The sequence below is a fragment of the Serinus canaria genome, chromosome 3 (assembly GCF_022539315.1).
Source record: "Serinus canaria isolate serCan28SL12 chromosome 3, serCan2020, whole genome shotgun sequence".
NCBI classification, from domain to species: domain Eukaryota; kingdom Metazoa; phylum Chordata; class Aves; order Passeriformes; family Fringillidae; genus Serinus; species Serinus canaria.
The window spans coordinates 59,013,354-59,032,179 of record NC_066316.1 but is presented as its reverse complement, the minus strand read 5'-3'; the positions used below and the strand labels follow the sequence as shown (position 1 = coordinate 59,032,179).

At 39.4% G+C, this 18,826-nt stretch overlaps 1 protein-coding gene across 2 annotated transcripts in view; it reads left to right on the top strand.

Moving 5' to 3' along the window:
* Positions 1–6,335: 6,335 nt before the first annotated feature.
* Positions 6,336–18,826, top strand: part of AKAP7 (A-kinase anchoring protein 7) — an 82,090-nt gene continuing 69,599 nt past the window's right edge. For both annotated transcript variants that reach the window (XM_050972853.1, XM_009095219.4), the window contains exons 1-4: positions 6,336–6,600; positions 11,554–11,703; positions 12,738–12,883; positions 17,598–17,734. In XM_050972853.1, the coding sequence (XP_050828810.1) occupies positions 6,444–6,600; positions 11,554–11,703; positions 12,738–12,883; positions 17,598–17,734 (590 nt within the window). In that variant the 5' untranslated portion in view covers positions 6,336–6,443. The remainder of the gene's footprint in view (positions 6,601–11,553; positions 11,704–12,737; positions 12,884–17,597; positions 17,735–18,826) is intronic.

Genomic DNA, 18,826 nt, shown 5'->3' with positions numbered 1-18,826 from the left:
TTTTTTTCCATGGTTACACCCAGCAACACCAGGAGTAAATCAATTTCAAAATTCATGTGAAACATAAAACAACACCGCTTAACTATTTCTTCCTAGGTAGGCTCTAATTTGGCAGGATCACAAAAACCTACACTGCGTGAAGTTTTCTGAGCACTCAAGCTTTGCAACATTAGCCATAGCCATGGCAGGTTCTTCCAAAGTGATGAGGGTTAGTATAACAATCAAGAAATGCTGTTTTGACTCAAGTGTTTCCAGTTAGACAGCGGATGTTGAATTTAATTGTCTGCGCTTCAAAAGACTTTGCCAGAGCAAGTTTTGGGCTAAAACATGAAGTAATTTTCTTAATTCTAAACCAGGTGATAACAAATTTGTTATCATAAATGGATCAACAACCAACGTTGATCCATTTCACCCAACATCAGCCTTCTAACCAACATGCAAATTAGAAGTTGTGCCTAAGCAACACAATCCTGGTTGTTCATGGAGGGAGTAAAGCATCTCTAGAACAACTACTTACTTATTATACAAATTACAGTTCACATAAGCCTCTGTCTTTATTGACTGGTGAAAAGTCCCAAAGCACATACATTCACACCTTAGCCTAAATGAGCAAGTGTCAGAAGCTCTGGTAGTGCTTGTGAACTAATGTCTGGGCTCCTCTTAGGAAAAACAGCAGGTACACACCAGAAATGCATGAAGAGAGAATGAAGAGCTGAACTTCAGGAAAAATTCTAATATGTTCTGGCAATAAGGAACATAGATTTGTTTTTTCTTTATTGGACATGCAGGAAAGATACTGCCTTTATTCCACAGACATCCTAACTTGACAGAAAATCTATGGATAAGAGAAGGAAATAGATACAAGGCCACACACAAAGCCTGCATCGTGGTCACAAATACAGCGTGCTTGTACAATACCTGAAGATTGAGAAGGTAGGAAGACAGAGCTAAAAAATAAGCTTGTGTCTGAAGGGAGAGACAGAAGAACAAGAGCAGAGAGGAGTGCAAGAAACAGAACAGACTGGCAGCATAAAATCAAGATTTTTCAGTTTAGTAAGTAAATACGTATTTCCCCCACCCACATCTGGAATAATATGAATTCTGGATTCAAAACAGCATTCTTTATTTCCTTAAGACTCCCAGTAAAGTGTCTTTTGCTCAAGGAATGCAGGATCTAGTTAGTGTCAGCTGCATGACTTCCACATGTAGTTGAGCATATTCACTTAAACTTTTTAATTGCAGGCAGTGTCTTCTCTTACTTAAACACTTTCCATCCACTTTTCCCCTGCACATGCTTTTTTCAAACCTCTTTTTCAGTCAGGAAAAAAGAACAGCTCCAGGGAACTGGACATTCCAGATCAAACCTAACTTGACCTCTAGAGCTAAAAACTGGAGTGGGTTTAGTAAAGTGAAAATGAAATCTGCTTTTATTTCAGTGTACAGTCCCTTATATTGCAGGTGTGTGAAGGTTTCCTATCAAACTGAATGTTGTCTTCACCCTGCAGACTAGCATGCTTAAGGATCTCCAGGACAGGCAACTTTTTGCTTCAATCCACATTATATTTGTCAAGAATCAGAAAAACAAGATTGTGGTAATCAAAATCACTTAGACTTATTTTCTATTTTATAGTTTTGTTTGTGTGTATATAAATATTTAGCAAACAGAAACCTATCTACTCACATTACAAAATATGAACCACTAGAGATACTCCATTATATTATTTGTATTCTAATTACCTTACATTTTAGAAAATGTAGTGATGTATACCACAGTGATGGATTTTTTGCTTCTGAGACAAAACTAAAGAAATTAATATCTTCTTTCAACATGATGGTGGATGGAGCAACATAAGGAAGACTGATTTTGTTGACTAGGAAAGGATGATGTAACTCTGCAGCAGAATGAGGATTTACATGATTTCTGGTGGATTTTCTGTGTAGAAAAATGAAAGGAAGATTAGATGAGGAAAAGCATAGATACAATTTGCAAGGTGAAGGGGTAAAGCAATAAATTAGCTTTAATAAATGCTAATTATGTTCAGGGAGCAAATACTGTAGGAGTTCAGGCTAGAGATTACACCTAACAATAGAACCCAGTGAAGAGTCCAAGTTGGTCAAATATGTCATGGACCATTAAGTTAGGGCACAAATGCATCCAACCATTTTGGCTAAAACCCATCAGGTGCTAGATGCAAGGTTTTACAACTGTCTTTGTTGAATTTTATGTAGCAAGCATCTGCTGTTCCACTTTTCAAGCCTACTGGGGTCCCCCTAAATTCCAGGCAATCTCTGCTATCATTCTATCCTGCATCTGCATTCCCATTATCTACCACTACCCCTCTGTCTGCACAACAGCTTTTAGCTCTTCCAGTTCTCCAGCTTAGGTCTGGTGGGACTGCTTCTCCATCTTTCAGCAACCTAGTTTAAAGCCATCCTTATGAGGGTGGCAAGCCAGTTGGCAAAGATATTATTGACACACTTTGTTAAGTGAATCTTCTCTCCACCCAACAGATGTCATTCCTCAAAAATCCTGGAGGAACCTGGAAGTGTCTGAAATATTACATTGACATTCACAGCATTTGTTTGTCTATGCTGATCTTTAGCCCACGTCCCTAGCAACAGGTCGCTATCCAGAGGGTAGCAAGAGCTGCTCCTCTTGGTAAGCAGTTAATTTTTTAGCTGCCTTCTGCTGTTCTGTTCCCTCCTCCTGAAATGTAAATGAACTGCCTGTGATCAATAGATCATGAAAATATCTATTTATATTATTTTTCCTGTCAGCTGTCAATCAAATACATTTTCTATTTATTAACTATATCTGATAGCATCTTCACGCACTTCTTCCTTTTATACTAGTTATTGTAGAGACTCCAGACTACTTGCTTTTTGACCTTTGCATTAAATTACCTTACCCTAGACACTCCTCTACCTCTCATTTTCCATTATCTGTAGTACTGCAGCTCAAAGTTTTCTTTGTTTCTCTGGCAAATCTATTATTACTATCAGGTCACAGCTTGTTATTCTTCTTCGTTTGTCAGAAAACAAGATGCTGCAAAGCAGTGACAGTAATGAAAACTTGTTTTGTATCAGTTATGTCCTCCCTTCTTATCACAACAACCCAAGCTTCCCCTACAGCTTCCATGCCCTCTCATTACAATACCTTCAACTCCCTCCCATGTCCTACACAATATCCCAATGTCTCCTCCTAGGCTCCCTGCAACACATCCCGTTCCTGCCTTTTTACTACCTAACTTCCCTCAGTGAGTCATGTTCCAAATACTCCTAGCTCATAGCTCCCCCGTATCTCTTGCTTGAATAAGATAAGACATAATATGTATTGATAACATGTGAGTTGGCCAATACTCATGGACAACCACTCTTGGAAAAACAGGCACACAGCCCTGTTTCTTCTTTCCCTCATTTGGGACTGAAATTGATCTTTCTTTTCTCCCAAAACACCCACTTTCAGGAAAGCTGTGGGAATATCATACTTCTGAATCCTCTAACACTCTACAGAATTTGCCTGAAATTGGTGGGTACATTAAGAGAAGGAAAGGTAGGTGAGAGGCTAACAGGCATTGGCAGTGCAGTTGTGTAAGCAAATACAACCACAGACCTGACCCTGCTTCCTCTTTCTGCCAGTGTAACTCAGCTGTCATAATGTGATTTTTTTTTTTCCTTTGAAGGGACAACTGTACTGCTGAGAGGTTAATCAGAAACTTTCTTTAATAAAGGGAAGGCCACAGAAAATTGTTAAAGTGCTGGCTTTAGCCCAAACCTAAGCAGTAATGAAAAGCAGTTTCTGCCAGGCATCAGGTCAGTGATCTCAGTGAAACTTGTGCAGTATTTGGACAGGCAGAAAAGTCACAATTTGTTACTTCATCTTTCTACTCCTCAATCGAATGCTTCCCTCCAACACCACTTCTGTGACTTGCAGGGACAATTCACGGGAATTGCTACCAGCTCTAGCTGAGGTACTTTTAATTTCTCACTTCCTCTCATCTTGGAGGTAGTATATTCAGGCAAGTTGTGTGACCAAAGAATACATCTACAGGCATTTATCATTTTAATGCCAGGCTACTAGTTGCTGGTTACAGACAATTTTAGCTTCATAAAATGCACTGCATTTTCATTTGTTGAGAGCACTATTAAATGCTATCTTAATTTAAACATTACATTGGACTCCCCAGTCAATTTTTCAAACAGAAGTGTTTTTTCCTGAAGTTTTCTTGCTGAATATTTCTGCAAAAAACTTAATGAGTTGATTTGGAGTAGTTTCAGATCCAAATTCCTTTTTAAATTCATATTTATAAAAAATACACCTAATTCCAAACCCATTTTTTTCCAGTATTTGATCTATAACTCTCTAGAATCAAAGTTTTATGGAAGTACTGCAATGGAAATGGGCTAGGAAGATATGACCACTTATGCATTTAGTCTCCTAATGATAGCTGATATTTAAATGAAATGTGATTCAAAACTGCCAGAAGCCTCATCCTAAAGCTTCTCATGGATCTCACAGAACTTGGATTTCTGCATCACATTCAACCTTTGGCCTCTACAGAACTATGGAAATCAAATAAAAATTCAATGGGAATAGCAAACACAGCTCAAAATGGATCAAAATAATTGTAAAAAGAGTAGCCAAATACAGAAAATGGCCTCATTTTTCACTCTTCTTTCAACCAGCTTCTAACCTGCAGCAGATATGCTGTTTCCTCCAACCATCCTATTTTATTTATTTGCTTTTGCCATCTATGGAAAACCAGACACAAGCATTTTTTGTCTCAAACATTGCGACTGTTACAATGGGAAAGGTGAGATCTAAAGATATAGAGGTGGGGCAGAACTGTTCTGACCCAACTTCCTGCTTCATCTTGACACTTGTGCTCAGTGTCCCTGTCCCCACTCACCTCCCGTGGGAGGGCTCCAAGGGCTGGCTGTGCACGCATCAACAAAACAGGGCAAAAGATCTGGTTTATGCAAAAGGCTTGCACCAGGTTATCTATAAAAGAAAACAGGTCAGGCCCTATCATACTCTCTCTTTCTCATTATGCCAGCTCCAGACCCTCCAACACAGCAGGACCAATGCGGGATCTGAGGATCTGTGATATTCTTTGTACTCTCTTTCCCTTTTCTTTCTTTATTTCTCTCCCCTCTTGCCCCCTGGGCAAAACAGGGAGGGTATATTCTACCTCCCATATTGAACTTTGCTGTGGATGTAGGGAGCTCATGGAGTTGTGCTGTGGCTTCTGGGCCAGCACCTTTCAGTAGTTTGTTTTGCAAGGTGAGAACGTAATGAAGTGTATGGTATAAAACTGAGGATTTGCTAGCTATAACGTTTGTGGAAATGTATTATAAGATTCAAGGGCTTCTTAGCCAACAACTCGATGCTCAAGAGCGGGCTGGTTGCCAAAGTTAAAAACTCACGAGTTCAGCCTGATGAGAATTTACAACTAATATCACCCCTCTACTGATGAGTCATAACACCATCCGTGTTCTATTTACAAATGAAAGTAGGAATCTTTATGTGCACACATTCCACCTGCTCCCTCAGGTCTGGTTTACATGGATAAGCCAGTCAGCAGAAGCACCAGGTGGCATTTAGCTTGGCTTCTCCCACCCAACGCCCTGACAGGATTTGGCTTCATTCGGCTTCTGAGAGGCACCAAGTCTTTATTTAAGCAGGAAAAGACCATCTCCCCTTCCTTCCCTCAGACAAGCGGCCTCTCCCATACACTGCCCTTTTTATGTTTCTCCACAGGTTCCAGCCACTCTTATAATCTTGTGTGCATAACTTTACGTCCTTTTCTCTCTCCTTGCCAGTCAGTTTTTAAGGTCTATTCGGTAACTGCAGGTAAACTCAAAATTTCTATTCTTTGTGTAATTTATCACCCTTGAGGCCATTCCCAACACGAGACTGTAGAGCCAGAGCTGCACAGTTGTACAGAGCCATTACTGCCAGCGGTCAGAGCGCCCGGGGCTGCGGAAAGCAGAGCACATTCAGAGCAAGACTGGCTATTCTCCGTTGCTAAATTACTGCTAATTATCGCCGCCCTAAGCTACAGCCGCTTATTTTGAGGGACGCCAAATCCCGCTGGCTGCAGCCCCCCGCGGGGCCGCGGGGCGAGCGCTAGGACAGCCACTCCTCGTTAAAATACCGAGTGAAAGGAGCGCTCGCATCGAGGCTCTCGGGTCGCTGCCCCCGCCGCCCGCTGTGAGGGGCGGCCCCGCCGCACGCCGCCACCTCGGAGGGCCCGCCGGGGCAGCGGAGGGGCGGGGCCGTGCGGCCGCCCCATTGCCGCCGCGGAGCGTACCGGGAGCTGTAGTTCCACGGCCGCAAGGCCCTGTTCCCTCGCCGCTTCCCCGAGGGCCGCGGCGGCTCCGCCAGACCCGCTCCGGCCCCGCAGCTTCCAGGCGGGCAGCGCTGCTCGCCCTGGCCAGGCATGCGGCCGCTGCTGCGGCGGCTTCTCCCCGCGCTGTGCTCGGCGGCAGCCCGAGCCCTGCTGGCCCGGCGCGCCGTGCCCATGGCGCTGCCGGCGGAGGGAGCGGCATGGGCCGGGGGCAATGTCCGGAGCGCGGCCGGAGCGGCCCCAGAGCCCGGTGAGAGGCGGCGGGGTGGGGGCGGAGGGCCGGCGCTGGCGAGACCCCGAGCCCGCCTCCCCTGGGCTGCGGGCGGGCGCTGGGGCGTAGGGGAAAACTTTTCAACTTAATTATTAAGTTTTTAATTATGAAGTAGGGCTTTGGCGATTCCCTGCCTGCCCCGCTCAGTCCCTAGGCTTGCCGACAGTGTCTGCATCCCACCTGACTGAACAGTAAATCTACCTTTCTTTCCAATAAGTTTACTACTACTCATTTTCTTTTTAGTTCCATGACTGTGTATGTGACCTGGCTGAATGCTAACCCTACTTTTTTTTTCCACAGGAAACTACATTATTATTATTAATAATAATAATAATAATTTCCTTAGCTGTGGTAAATGTAGTGCCAGCACTGGAGGTTCAAAATGTGTCAACATTAAGAATGTCTACTTCTACAGCAGCTCTCAGTTAAGCTGTCTCTAAAGGATTAATTTATTATTAAAAATATGAATAGAAAGCAGCAGGTGAAAGCTCAGCAAGAGTCAAGGTGCTCCAACCCTTTTGCCATCATGCAGATGGAGGGGAATGGAATAAGGTCCCTGCTCAGAGGGGTGGAAGAATCTGCTCCTGGCATCCTTTGCCTTCCCAGGTCCCCTTACAGAATAGGTAGGAGGCCCTGGATCTTGAGAGTCAGGCAGACAACAGTGGAGAAGGTTTATCTGGAGGGTCTTCCAGACTAATGGAGTCAACCAGCTGGATCATAAATACATGTATTAAGAAAAAAAGAAGGGTAGTTGTAGTGGGTGACTTGCTTCTGAGAGGAACTGAGGGCTCTGTATGCTGGTTGGACCCATACCACAGGAAAGTCTGATGACTTCCTGTGGCCCAGGTAAGGGATATTACCAAGAGACTCCCTGAGCTAATTCTGCCCACTGGTTACTACCCATTGCTGGCTGTCCAGGTTCACAGTGACAAGGTTGATGAGAAAAGTAGTAGGGTAAGCAAACAGGACTTCAAGGCACTTAACCACTTAGGTGCTCTCAAGGGTATGGATCTGGATGGGATCCATCCTAGGCTGATGAGGAGCTGGCAGAAGAGCTCATTATGCTGCTGTCCATTATCCATCTGTCATCAATCATGGCTAACCAGGGAGGTCCCAGGCTACTGGAGGCTGGCCAGTGTGATGCCCATCTATGAGAAATGCTGGAAGGAGGATCTAGGGAACTACAGGTCTGGCAGCCTGACTGCAGTGCCCAGCAAGGTGACAGAGCAGATCATCTTAAGTGTGATCATACAGCACAGGCAGAACAACCAAGAGATCAGACTCAGCCAGCACAAGTTTGGGAAAGGCAGATACTTCCTGACCAACCTGATCTCCTTTTATGACCAGGTGATGCACCTGGTGGATGAGAATAAGGCTGTGGATGTTGTCTACCCGGACTTCAGCAAAATCTTCAGCACCATCTCCCATAGCACACTCCTGGCAAAGCTGGCCTGGCTTGGGCAGGTGCACTCTTCTCTGGGTTAAGAACTGGCTGGACAGCCAGGCTTAGAGACAGAGGTGGTGAATGGTACCACATCTTGCTGGCAGCTGGTCGTTAGTGGTGTCCCCAAGGATCACTGTTTGGTCCAGTCCTGTACAAGATCTTTATTGATAATCTGGATGAGGGGATCAAGTCTTCCGATAGGAAATTCACAGACAAGATCAAGTTGGGTTAGAGTGTTGACCTGCAGGAGGGTAGGAAGGCTTTGCAGAAGCACCAAGCTGGATCAATGGGCTGATTTCAATGGTATGAGGTTCAACAAGAACAAGTCTGGGTCCTGCACTTTGGCCACAACAATCCCCTGCAGCCCTACAGGCTGAGGACAGAGTGGCTGGAAAGTGGCCCAGTGGAAAAGGACTGGGGTACTGGTTTTGACAGTCAGTGAAACATGAGCCAGGAGTTTGCCCAGGTGGCCAAAAAGGCAAGTGGTATCCTGGCCTGGATCAGTGATAGTGTGGCCAGCAGGACCAGGGCAGTGGTTTTCCCAGTGTTTCTGGCACTGATGAGGCTATGCCTCAACTCCTGTGTCCAATTCAGGGCCCCTCAGTTCAGGAAGGACACTGAGTTGCTGGAGTGTGTCCAGAGAAGGACAGTGATGCTGGTGAAGGGTCTGGAGCACAAGTCTGATGAGGAGCAGCTGAGGGAGTGTTTAGCCTGGAGTAAGAGGCTCAGGGGGATAGCTCTCTCTACAGCTACCTGGAAGAGACTGTAGCCTCCCTAGGTGGGGATTAGCCTCTTCTCCCAGGCAACCAGCAACAGGACAAGAGGACACAGACTTAAGCTGCACCAGAGGAGGTTTCTGTTGGAGATTCGGAAGAAATTCTTTGTGGAAAGGGTGGTTGGATATTGGAATGGGCTGTCCAGAGAGATGTTGGATTCATGTCTCTGGTTCTGTTTAAGGAAAGACTGGACATGGCACTTAGTGACATGGCCTTGTTGACAATGTGGTGTTCAGTCATAAGTTGGACTCAATGATCTCAGAGGTCTTTTCCAATCTAATTGATTCTGTTATAAACCTATTAAACACATTAACATAAACATAGTGAGCAGGGAACAGTGCCTGAAGATCAAGTCTCACTGTGATCTGTGATACTTATATGTCAAATAATAGAAGATTGTTCTATCTGAAACTATAATCTGAATATGTAGAGAAGGCAGCTGGTATCAGAGGGCAATCAAATGTTTTATTGCTCCTTATTTTTGTGGTCTCTCCTTTATGAGGTTGGTGGATCACGATTTTTTTTTTTCTGCTGGAACAGATGACAAATGCTGGTGAAGATAAGCAGTCACTTAAATACAAATAAAGGAATAATGGATACACCTACTCATATATGAAATTTGGGCAAATATAATTAAGAAAAAAGAGCTTATCCTATAACAGGGTGATGGTCAAGGAGTTCCTACAGAAGCTGATTTTGTACTTTAGGTTTCAGATTATCAACATTATGTCAAGAAGTTTGAAAAACCTTTTTTTCTAGTTGTATTAGTGACTAGAAAGCAACTCTTGAATTTTGTTGGTGATTTCTTTAATTAGTATTTTCAAAAGAGTGAGGGAGGTTTTTTTTTTTTTTGTAGAAGCACAACCTGTAGAATTTAGACACAGTGCCTGCTCAGTTCAGTTTACTGAAGGTGCATTGTTAATTAATTTAGCTGTGCCTTTACTATTGTGAACAGGCTGCATTTTGCCAAGTGGTACAAGTATGTTGCTTTTTGAGTAGACAGAGCAAAGGAAACCTGTAATCTGCAATATATACCCCTCAGATTTATGTGAGTCCTTGTTCTGTAGCTGATGCTACCTTCACAAACCCCATTTGCTCTCAGCTGATGATCCTGCACTGCTGAATTTTGAGGTTTTTCTGCCTCAGTCTGACCTACTTGTTTGTCAGTTTCATGGACCTCTGTCTTGTCCTTCACTTGGAGATCTCTTTGGATCCAGGGTTGTTTTCTGTATGCTCATAGATACCAGAAACAATCTGTTTTGTATGATCTTTAATCTAAATGTTAAGTAATAATTTTATTATTGCTTTAGCATCTGTTTGTTATGCATAGTTCTTTAGTGTCTGCAGGGAACAAGTAACAAATCTAAATACTTTGTTTCCTTTGAATAGCCTGTGGGGATAAAGTTAGGTGTCAGACTACAACCACAGAGTGATTTATGCTTCCCTACTTTAGCCTGGAGTGAATTAGCATTTAATCAGGTTGTTCTTTTATTTATCTTCCCTAGCAAAAAGTGATATGTGTAAGAAACATTCCACAGGGTGATAATCACCTGCACTGGGTCTGTAATATCGATTTTATACGTGTGTAGCCTTGCATGCCTTAAGAACATAGTGTACACTTTTGCTGCTGAATTTTCCTCTTAGGCCAGATTTGGGCCATCCACACTGGTCCTGAGAGGAGCTTTGAAAGTTGTTGTCTGAAGTAATGAGCTGTCCTGGGATAAACTGCAATTCTAACACATGGCTCCTTCCACTACAGTAATTCCATTGTAGAGTTGTCCCAAAAGAGTATTGCTGGGTGTCTGATTATATGCCCATTTTTGCTGCTAGAGAAGATTTTGCTTATTCTTCCTTTTTTTTTTTTTTTTTTTTTTAAGGTATGACTTAATATGCCAATATTAGAGTTTACTGATGCAGAAGCATAAGTAGACATAACAAAATGACTCATGCTCAGTTAGTACTCTTGGGAAAAAGACTTTTTCAAAATCTTGTTAGTGGACATTGTTCTGTCCTGTCTAACTTAAAATATTCTGTGATTGTGATATTATTCTGAGGTAGAGCTTCATGTATACCTTTGTACATGCAGGATGTGTTTTCATTTACATTGACTTTCTTCCTTAGCTTAAATACTAAAAGTCAGTTTTTAGAACGAGAAATTCAGATCATTGCTGTCTAAAACATGCTATACTGAGTGGGAGATGCAGGAATAGAGTGATCATCTCATTCCTGAGTGATATAACAAAGCGTTCTCAGCTGACTCTATGTGGAATGATAGGATTCCCTTCCTGCTTCTTCATGCCTCATTTTCAGTGTGTTTACAGTGGAATTAATTTGTCAATGTTTGCACTGAATTTCATATGCCATTGCTGTTATCTAAAATTAACTTTATTTGATCTCTGAAGGGTATTATTTTTTATGCTCAGTTCTACGTATTTTTTGCAGTAATTTTCATTTACTTGGAACCAAACAAGACCCTAGGTTATTCAAATATAGAAAACAGAACTCTATCTTTTGCTATTTCACATATATGTTACAGTATTTTTACTGATCTATTCACAAAGAAGAACAACAGGATCCTTGCAGGGTTATATGTCAATATTTATTTGCTGATAATTAATGAAATATTTACTTGTTATGTTGCTTATGTATCGTGCCTCTTAGCTGTCTATATAAAAAACTAAGACCCAGTGTGTTATTTTAAATATATTACAGATGGGCTGGAAAATATACAGCAGAAGAAAATCTTTAAAGAGAATAAGGAAAAAACACAGCAGAGTGAAGAGCCATGTGCTGCTGATTCAGTAGATTCTTTAATGGCAGAAATGCCATTTGTGGACACAGATATTGAAGATGAACATGCTAGTAAGTACATTAAACAGAAGAAATGTGAAAGCATTGACACATCATGCACTCAGTTCTTGGTCCTACCTGTTGGCAAGGATACATGGGCCAGGCACATGGAACAGTCTCCCTGCAAACAGGTTACAGTCCAGAGCTTCTCTCTTTGCTATTCAGTCCTGCAGTACCTGAGCATATTGAGAGTTCACCCTTTTGTTATCCTGTGGAGCAATGAGTCACAGAATAAAGACATTTTGTAGTCAATTCACATTACTGTATGGGAGCTTCTCAGGTGAGGGGTTTTGTGAGCTGTCCTTCCATATGTGTATTCCCAGTGTTAGGCTGGAAGTACACTTCTGATTGGACAGTGGATGTCTGCAGCCTGGTCAGCTTGTGGGTGTGTATGGCCATGTGGTGGGAGAGGGTCTGTAAGGCTCAAGGAAATGAGCTGAGAGAAACACAATTATGTGTGAAGAAAGAACTGAGGACACACAGATTTCTTTCACTATATCAGAAGGTGTTTCTGGAAAAGGAGGAGGTAGATAGCAATTCTGGCTGGGATGATATTTTCCTCTGGGCTGGGTTTGGTTCATGTGCTGTTGTTTGGTTAGTCTTAGTCTACTACAACTTTTAGCTTTAATAATCCTATGTATTGCTGCTTTTTATATTTCCAAATACAGAATGCATGGGATTTTTGAAGTTTAATATTGGCCCTTCTGCTCTACAGTCATGTCCATGTTCAAATATGGGCAATTTGCAGGCCTGTTGTCCTGCTGCATATGTTGGCTAAGCTGTGTGTCTGTCTGTGTTAGCAGCTTATAAATCTGGCTTAGAGGTGTAGGGTGATAGTTCAGGTGTGGTACTTCAGTTGCATGGCTGCATTAATTCAAGTCAGAGTCGGATCCCAGTCAGACGGTTCAGAGCATGGGCAGAGCAGGTGAGTGGGAAGACATGCTCCAGCCAGTTGACTCAAGTCCAGCTCCTGTTGTTGTGATACCAAGAGTGTCTTTGTTTAAATGTCTGTGTGCTGAAAGTGATTTTGTTCTTTTTCTCTTCAGTGTGTGCAACTTCTGAACTAAGTACTAAGAAGAAAAGAAAGCGGACTATTGGAAAGGAAATTGAAGAAGGCATTGAGAGAAAGAAGAAAAAGAACAAACAGTATCAGCCAAATTATTTCATTTCTCTTCCAATTACTAATCCAAAGGTGATATTCTTTATTATACTAATTTGGTATAACCAGAATTACTTCAAAACCTGCATGTGTTTATAAGAACAGTGTTTGATATTGTGCAAAAAAAATTTTTTTCAGGTAATTTTAAAGAAACATTAGCAGTCTATTCATTGAGGAATGCTATGTTATGTAACATTTTTTTGTGAATAAAATTGCTTTTCTAAGAAAGAATGGAGGAAAAATACTTACATTTTTATTCAGTTTATCAGGTTTTTGGATTTCACTGAAGCTGGCTGAAATTTCCCCTCTGCAGTGTTCAGTATTGCCTATTTTGTTGTTCATGTAGAATAAGGAAGAGAGACATTCCTGTTGAATTTAATGGGGAAAATTCTAGCAATGTGTTTAGATTTCTTTATAGATAAAAAATTATATTTGGATCTGTTACTGTTTTAACTTGGCAGTTTGTAGTTTAGCATTTTCCAATAACATGGTTAATATTATTTAAAATTCAAACAACTGCTGTTTTAGTGAGATGTTGCTCACATAAATTCAGAAAATGCAAAGAACTCTTTAAGAAAATGTATTTCCTTGCAGTTACATAAGTTGTCTCATTTAGGCAATAAATTAAAATGATTTCTTACATGCTGCAGGTTGTCTCTGATATATCTTTGATATCTTTTGTGTCTGAAACCAGCAAAGTAGGTGCCTTATGTTTAAAAAGTTGAACCCAGCAGTTTAACAGCATTTGCAAATTTAGTTTGTGGGGTTTTTTAATATCAGAAACTATCTTGGATGAGTTTTAACTTATATTAAAACACATTAACTCATTTTAACTTAAATACGTTTGTATTATCAGTTCTCTGAAAAAGTAAAAGAAGATTAAGAAAATATGAAATGAGACTAAAATAGGTTTGAGAATGACACTGCAGTTCTTGATTCTTCAGAACATAATATGTGAAGAAGAGGTTTTAAAGGCTGGTTTTATAAGATCCAGGATAGCTCATTACAAATATTGTAGGATATCTTTTTGTGACATCTTATTTTAAAATATATTTTCTTCCAGATCTGCTTAACAGGTTCCATGATTTAACAAGGGCCAGAATAATGTAGGGGTTATATAACCTGGTAATTGAGAATTCCTGCTGACGATTGTTACTATGCCCAAGGGTTGGTTAGGAAGATCTTAACTATGCTTGTTTTTTTATATGTCATTATTTAATCATATTGTTTTTTATATGTCATTATTTAATCATATCATTTACAGAGGTAAAGAAACAACTCTTTAAATTTAATCTCAGAGCATTTGAGAACTCCAGGACTCTGCTAGAAAGTTTTGTTTATACTTGCCTTAGAGGTAGAGTTTTTCTGACAGTAGAAAATACAGATTGGAATTTTTATAGTCAATATTAGCCAAAATTTAGACACCTCGTTTCTTGATAGCCAGAATGAATCTGGTAATTGCTGGTAGTATTTCAGTTGGTAATGAGAGACCTTTATTTTTGAAGGGCTTATTTTGTTCCAGTGAAGTATTTTAAGCATGAGTGTTTATTTGTATTTTATGAAGTAATTTAAGCTTTACACAGAGGAAATTTTGTAATAAAGGATACCTCTGAAACATTTGATCAGCTGTTCCTCTTGGAAAATGAACAATTTCCTTGTTTTTATTTTAATTGTTTTGAATCTTTAGAAATGAAAAGTGTTCTTCCATTAATTTTGAATTTATATTGAACTTTGCATTATTACTTGTGTAAAAATAGTTAAATAGATTATGATCATTGTATCTTTTTCTATTTGTTTGGGTTTTTGTTTTTTTTTTTAAGTTATGACTTACATGATGTGCCATCACTTGGAAGGTTAGCCTTTCAGGGTTCTCCAGTCTTGACTATAATTACTATTGATCTGTTAAATCTTTAAAGCTTTACATTTACTTACTAGTAGTATCCTTGTAATAAGCAAAGCAGTATTACTATTACTCCTCAGAATAATGTACTTCAAGTAATGGAGGGGAGATCTTGAAATGAGTAGTTGAGGCCTTTTTTTTGAACTTTTTTTTAGAAAAAAATTCAGAGGAAGCAATTGTTTAGTGTGATCTGCCTTAAAAAGGTTTTGGATTAAGTTAGGACATCTCAATTAAAAATAAATAGCATAATAGCAGTTGAAATGTAAAACAATACTTTTTAAGGTAATGTAAATAACAGATTAAATAGCAATTCAAAATTTTTATTTATGCAAAAAAATTTTATTTATGTGGGTCAAAGCTTGTTATATAGCATTGGGAGAGTCTTAGTTTGCTTCATTAGAATAGTACACTCAAGTGTTAATTGCACCTTAGATTTATTGGAGAAAACAGAACAAATCTGAAATTGTGATATGCATTGTGATAGCACACCTGTTTAACAGCTGTTGTCTTACACTTTGGTTGCATAACTTCAGGGAAAACATCTGAAAAACGAGTTTCTAAAACAGAAAAACTTACTTGAACACTTTTTTTTCTTTCAATTAATGTTGATTGTGTAGAGCATTGTCATTTAGCCAGTGAGAGAGGATGTGCTCAGCCTTCTTTTTATTTTACCTGTATCCAAAGGGCAGGATTTTTCATACTTTCTTGATGGATTCAGCAATAACTTTTCTCTGGAACTGATAACTGGCTATCTTTGGACTTAATCTTGTTCCAAAGCCATATTATTTGTTAGGTTTTTAGCTTGGTTTCCTAATAGAGTTTATACATCTGTGAGCCTATCCATTCAGGTTTTTTGGGTTTTCAACCTGTTGTCCAGTTTTGGACAGAAAAATTAACATCTCAGAGATTATAATTTCCTACAGTTTTTGTGTCATTGGTGCTTGCATGAAAGAGTGAGCCGTGAAAGAACATGCTTTTCTAGCAGTACTATTGAAGGGAACTATAGGCGTATGGGGATGTGGGGTATTGGCTGCTAAACTAAATGCTGAGTAATATTGATCTCTTTCAAAGCTAGGATGCTTTTACCTGCTGTGAAAACACAGTTCCACATCTGTCTTCTGTACTCTGAAGGGCTTGTATGCTTACATTTATATTTTTTTTTCTTTTGCCAGCTCACAGGTGCAAATTAAATTTAGACACAATAGTTGAAAATGTAATAAAATTGCAATTAGTATGACACATTTAATTTTTCAGTTTTGTTTCGTTTTTTTTTTTTTGCTTTAGCTTATAAACTTAAATAATTATTCAGTCAATACATTGTAATTAGCAGGGATCACATTACCAGTTCTTTGCTTAAATATGGATGAAATTCCTCCTGTGTCTGAAACAATGAAACTGTTATTTATCCAGGTTAAGATCAGTTCTGACATATGAAGGAAGATGATCTCATTGCAACATGATTTATGATAAAATGTTGGCAGAATTTTCTTAATATGTCCTACAATACTTAAGACACTTGTGATTTTGTGAATGCCATATCCCCTTTTCTGGCAAGTAGCTTTTACCTTCCATCCTTCTTCCTACCCTTGCTAGCATCAGTTCATTTGAGTTATGATTTAATTATATTTATATGACACTACTAGATATCTATGGCTCATTAGGTAAAACATCTGCATGGCACAACTCATCTTAAGAAATTCAGTCAGAAAAATACTGAACACTCCCATTAGATTGTGGTTTTTTTCGCCAGAAAATTTATATGTTCCTTATGATTAACAGAGCTACTAAAATATATCAATGCTTTTTTTATACCTAAGAGCTACTTGTGCTTATTTTATAAAAGTCAAGTCTGTACAGTACATTTGTGAAGTGTTCACTACTGAATTTCAAATAAGTAAACAACAAAAAAAGCGAGATTGGAGTTTTCAACATGCTTGGTTTAGATTTTATACACCAAAGATGATTTGTCTTTGTTCACTGTGCTTTAAGAAGTAATTCATTTTGTCAGATGGTCAGGTTTATTTGACTTGATCTAATTTTCACTAACATACTCAAGAATTCTTGCAGGTCTTTGGTGTTTTGTTTTTTAAATTGCTACAATACGACAAGCACAAATGTCAAGCACAGTAAACATTTTGGATACAATTTATAGAGCATGTATAACTATATTTTAATTTTAATTTAAAAATTTAAAAAAATAAATTAAAAATATTAATTTGAATTTTAAATTAAAAAATTAAATTAAAAATATAATTCCAGTGTTTTTAAAGAGAAGGACTGATGAAGTTAAAATTCTATACCTGTTGCAAAAAAATTTTTCTAAATACATTTGAAGGGAGTATACATTATATCTGTCTATTGGACAGTATAATCAGAATTGCAAATCAGATATCTCTACTGAAGATTATTTACTGAATATTCTGGTTTTGTATGTGCCCAGTCCTGCAAAGATCAGGTTTTTTTCAGTCACTTACCTGTGCATAGCAAGACAGATATTTAGCAGAGTGTGCAGAGCAATTCCTTGAAGAAGCTTTTTGTTGGTATTACTGGCAGTGTAAAACTGGATGATCTTAACCTGCTTCGGGAGTTTATGATACTTATGGAAGGAAACTCCTATTAAGACGTGATGGGGAGTGTCCAGTGATTTATTAATCACTCTATTTGTACCCAGTTTGGCTTCACTCGGGTCAGTTAGCACAGCTTTGTCAGCAGATAAAACTTTCTTCTGCTAGAATGGTTTTAATAGAAATGTTTGGTTTTAGTTTGAGTGCTTTCTTGTTCACTTGTGTGATGGGATACAGTAATTGTTGTAGTGGCTAACTGTTGTTTCTGTGTCTTTCTTCCCAGATTACTGGCAGTATTCAGGCTGTCCAAGATGCAATAATACAAAAGGATCAAAGGTTTTCCAAAGCAATGGTTCGCTCTGGCTCATTGCATGTCACCATGTTAGTGATGCATTTATCCAGTGAAGAAGAAATTGGCATGTAGGTATTTATTGTAAATTAAGTATATACTAGTATTTTTGCCTAATTAAGTATATACTAGTATTAAGTGTTCATAAAGAGACTAGCAGGGTTAACTGTCGCTTTTTTGTGCCATACACAGCCCTAATTTACTAGGATTATTGAGCATTTAATTAATGTTGTTTTTAAAATGCTAGTCTTAATATTAGCCATTTTCATAACTTATATGTCATAAACTTGGAACAAAGTATGGGTTTTTCCATTGCATTTTTCCTACTGTGTGCTGAACTTGCACACATAGATCTCATGTTTGCTTAAGTAATTCTTTTAAAATAATGTTTTGATATAGGGGACAGGGGAATTAAAAAACTGTTGAAGTGCAGATTGCTCATAAGAAAATGAAAATCCAAGGTAGAATGTAGGAACCATTTGGTAGTCAAGGGCATGCTTCTAAAATGTAGAAGTATTTTGGCTGAAAGCATTTGACACACCTAAAAATAATGAATGATCAGTATATCTAAATCAGCTGCCTTGTTTTTACATGCTTGTTTTCTTTGAATGCTATATTCTTGAGATCTCTATACTCCTACCTGTCTTCTACTGTGAACATGCAAATTTGTCAGCATCAACAGTCTGGTCTAAGGGGAGAGAAAGAGCCAGGAGCAGAGAATAAAAAGGCAAGCAAAGGATACTAGATCTGGTAGATTCTCTCCCCTCTCCATGTGCCTGGTTAATGAGTAAACTGTGATAGCACCTGAAAATTGGTGAGAACAACCACCAGCTGTTTATGTGAGATTTTTTTTAAAGGGTTTGAAGCAAACTTTCAAAAAAAGAAGCATGGGATAGTACTTCATAGCACATGTGCTTCTTCGTGAGTATTTTTTAAGAGTCCAAAACTGTATACCAAAACAAATATTCTCTAATTCAGGATATTCTGCTACTCTGTGAGCCCCTTCTCAGCTTTCACTGTCTGAATGCCACTGAAGCACTGACTTACAGAGTTCTTCTCTGCCTCTCCCAGCAGAACTCTACAGTCCAGGCACTCAGAACTGTCCTCTAGTCAGCAGCAGCTTCCTCAGAGATTCACCCCTTTCCTGGCCAGATGCCTCCTAT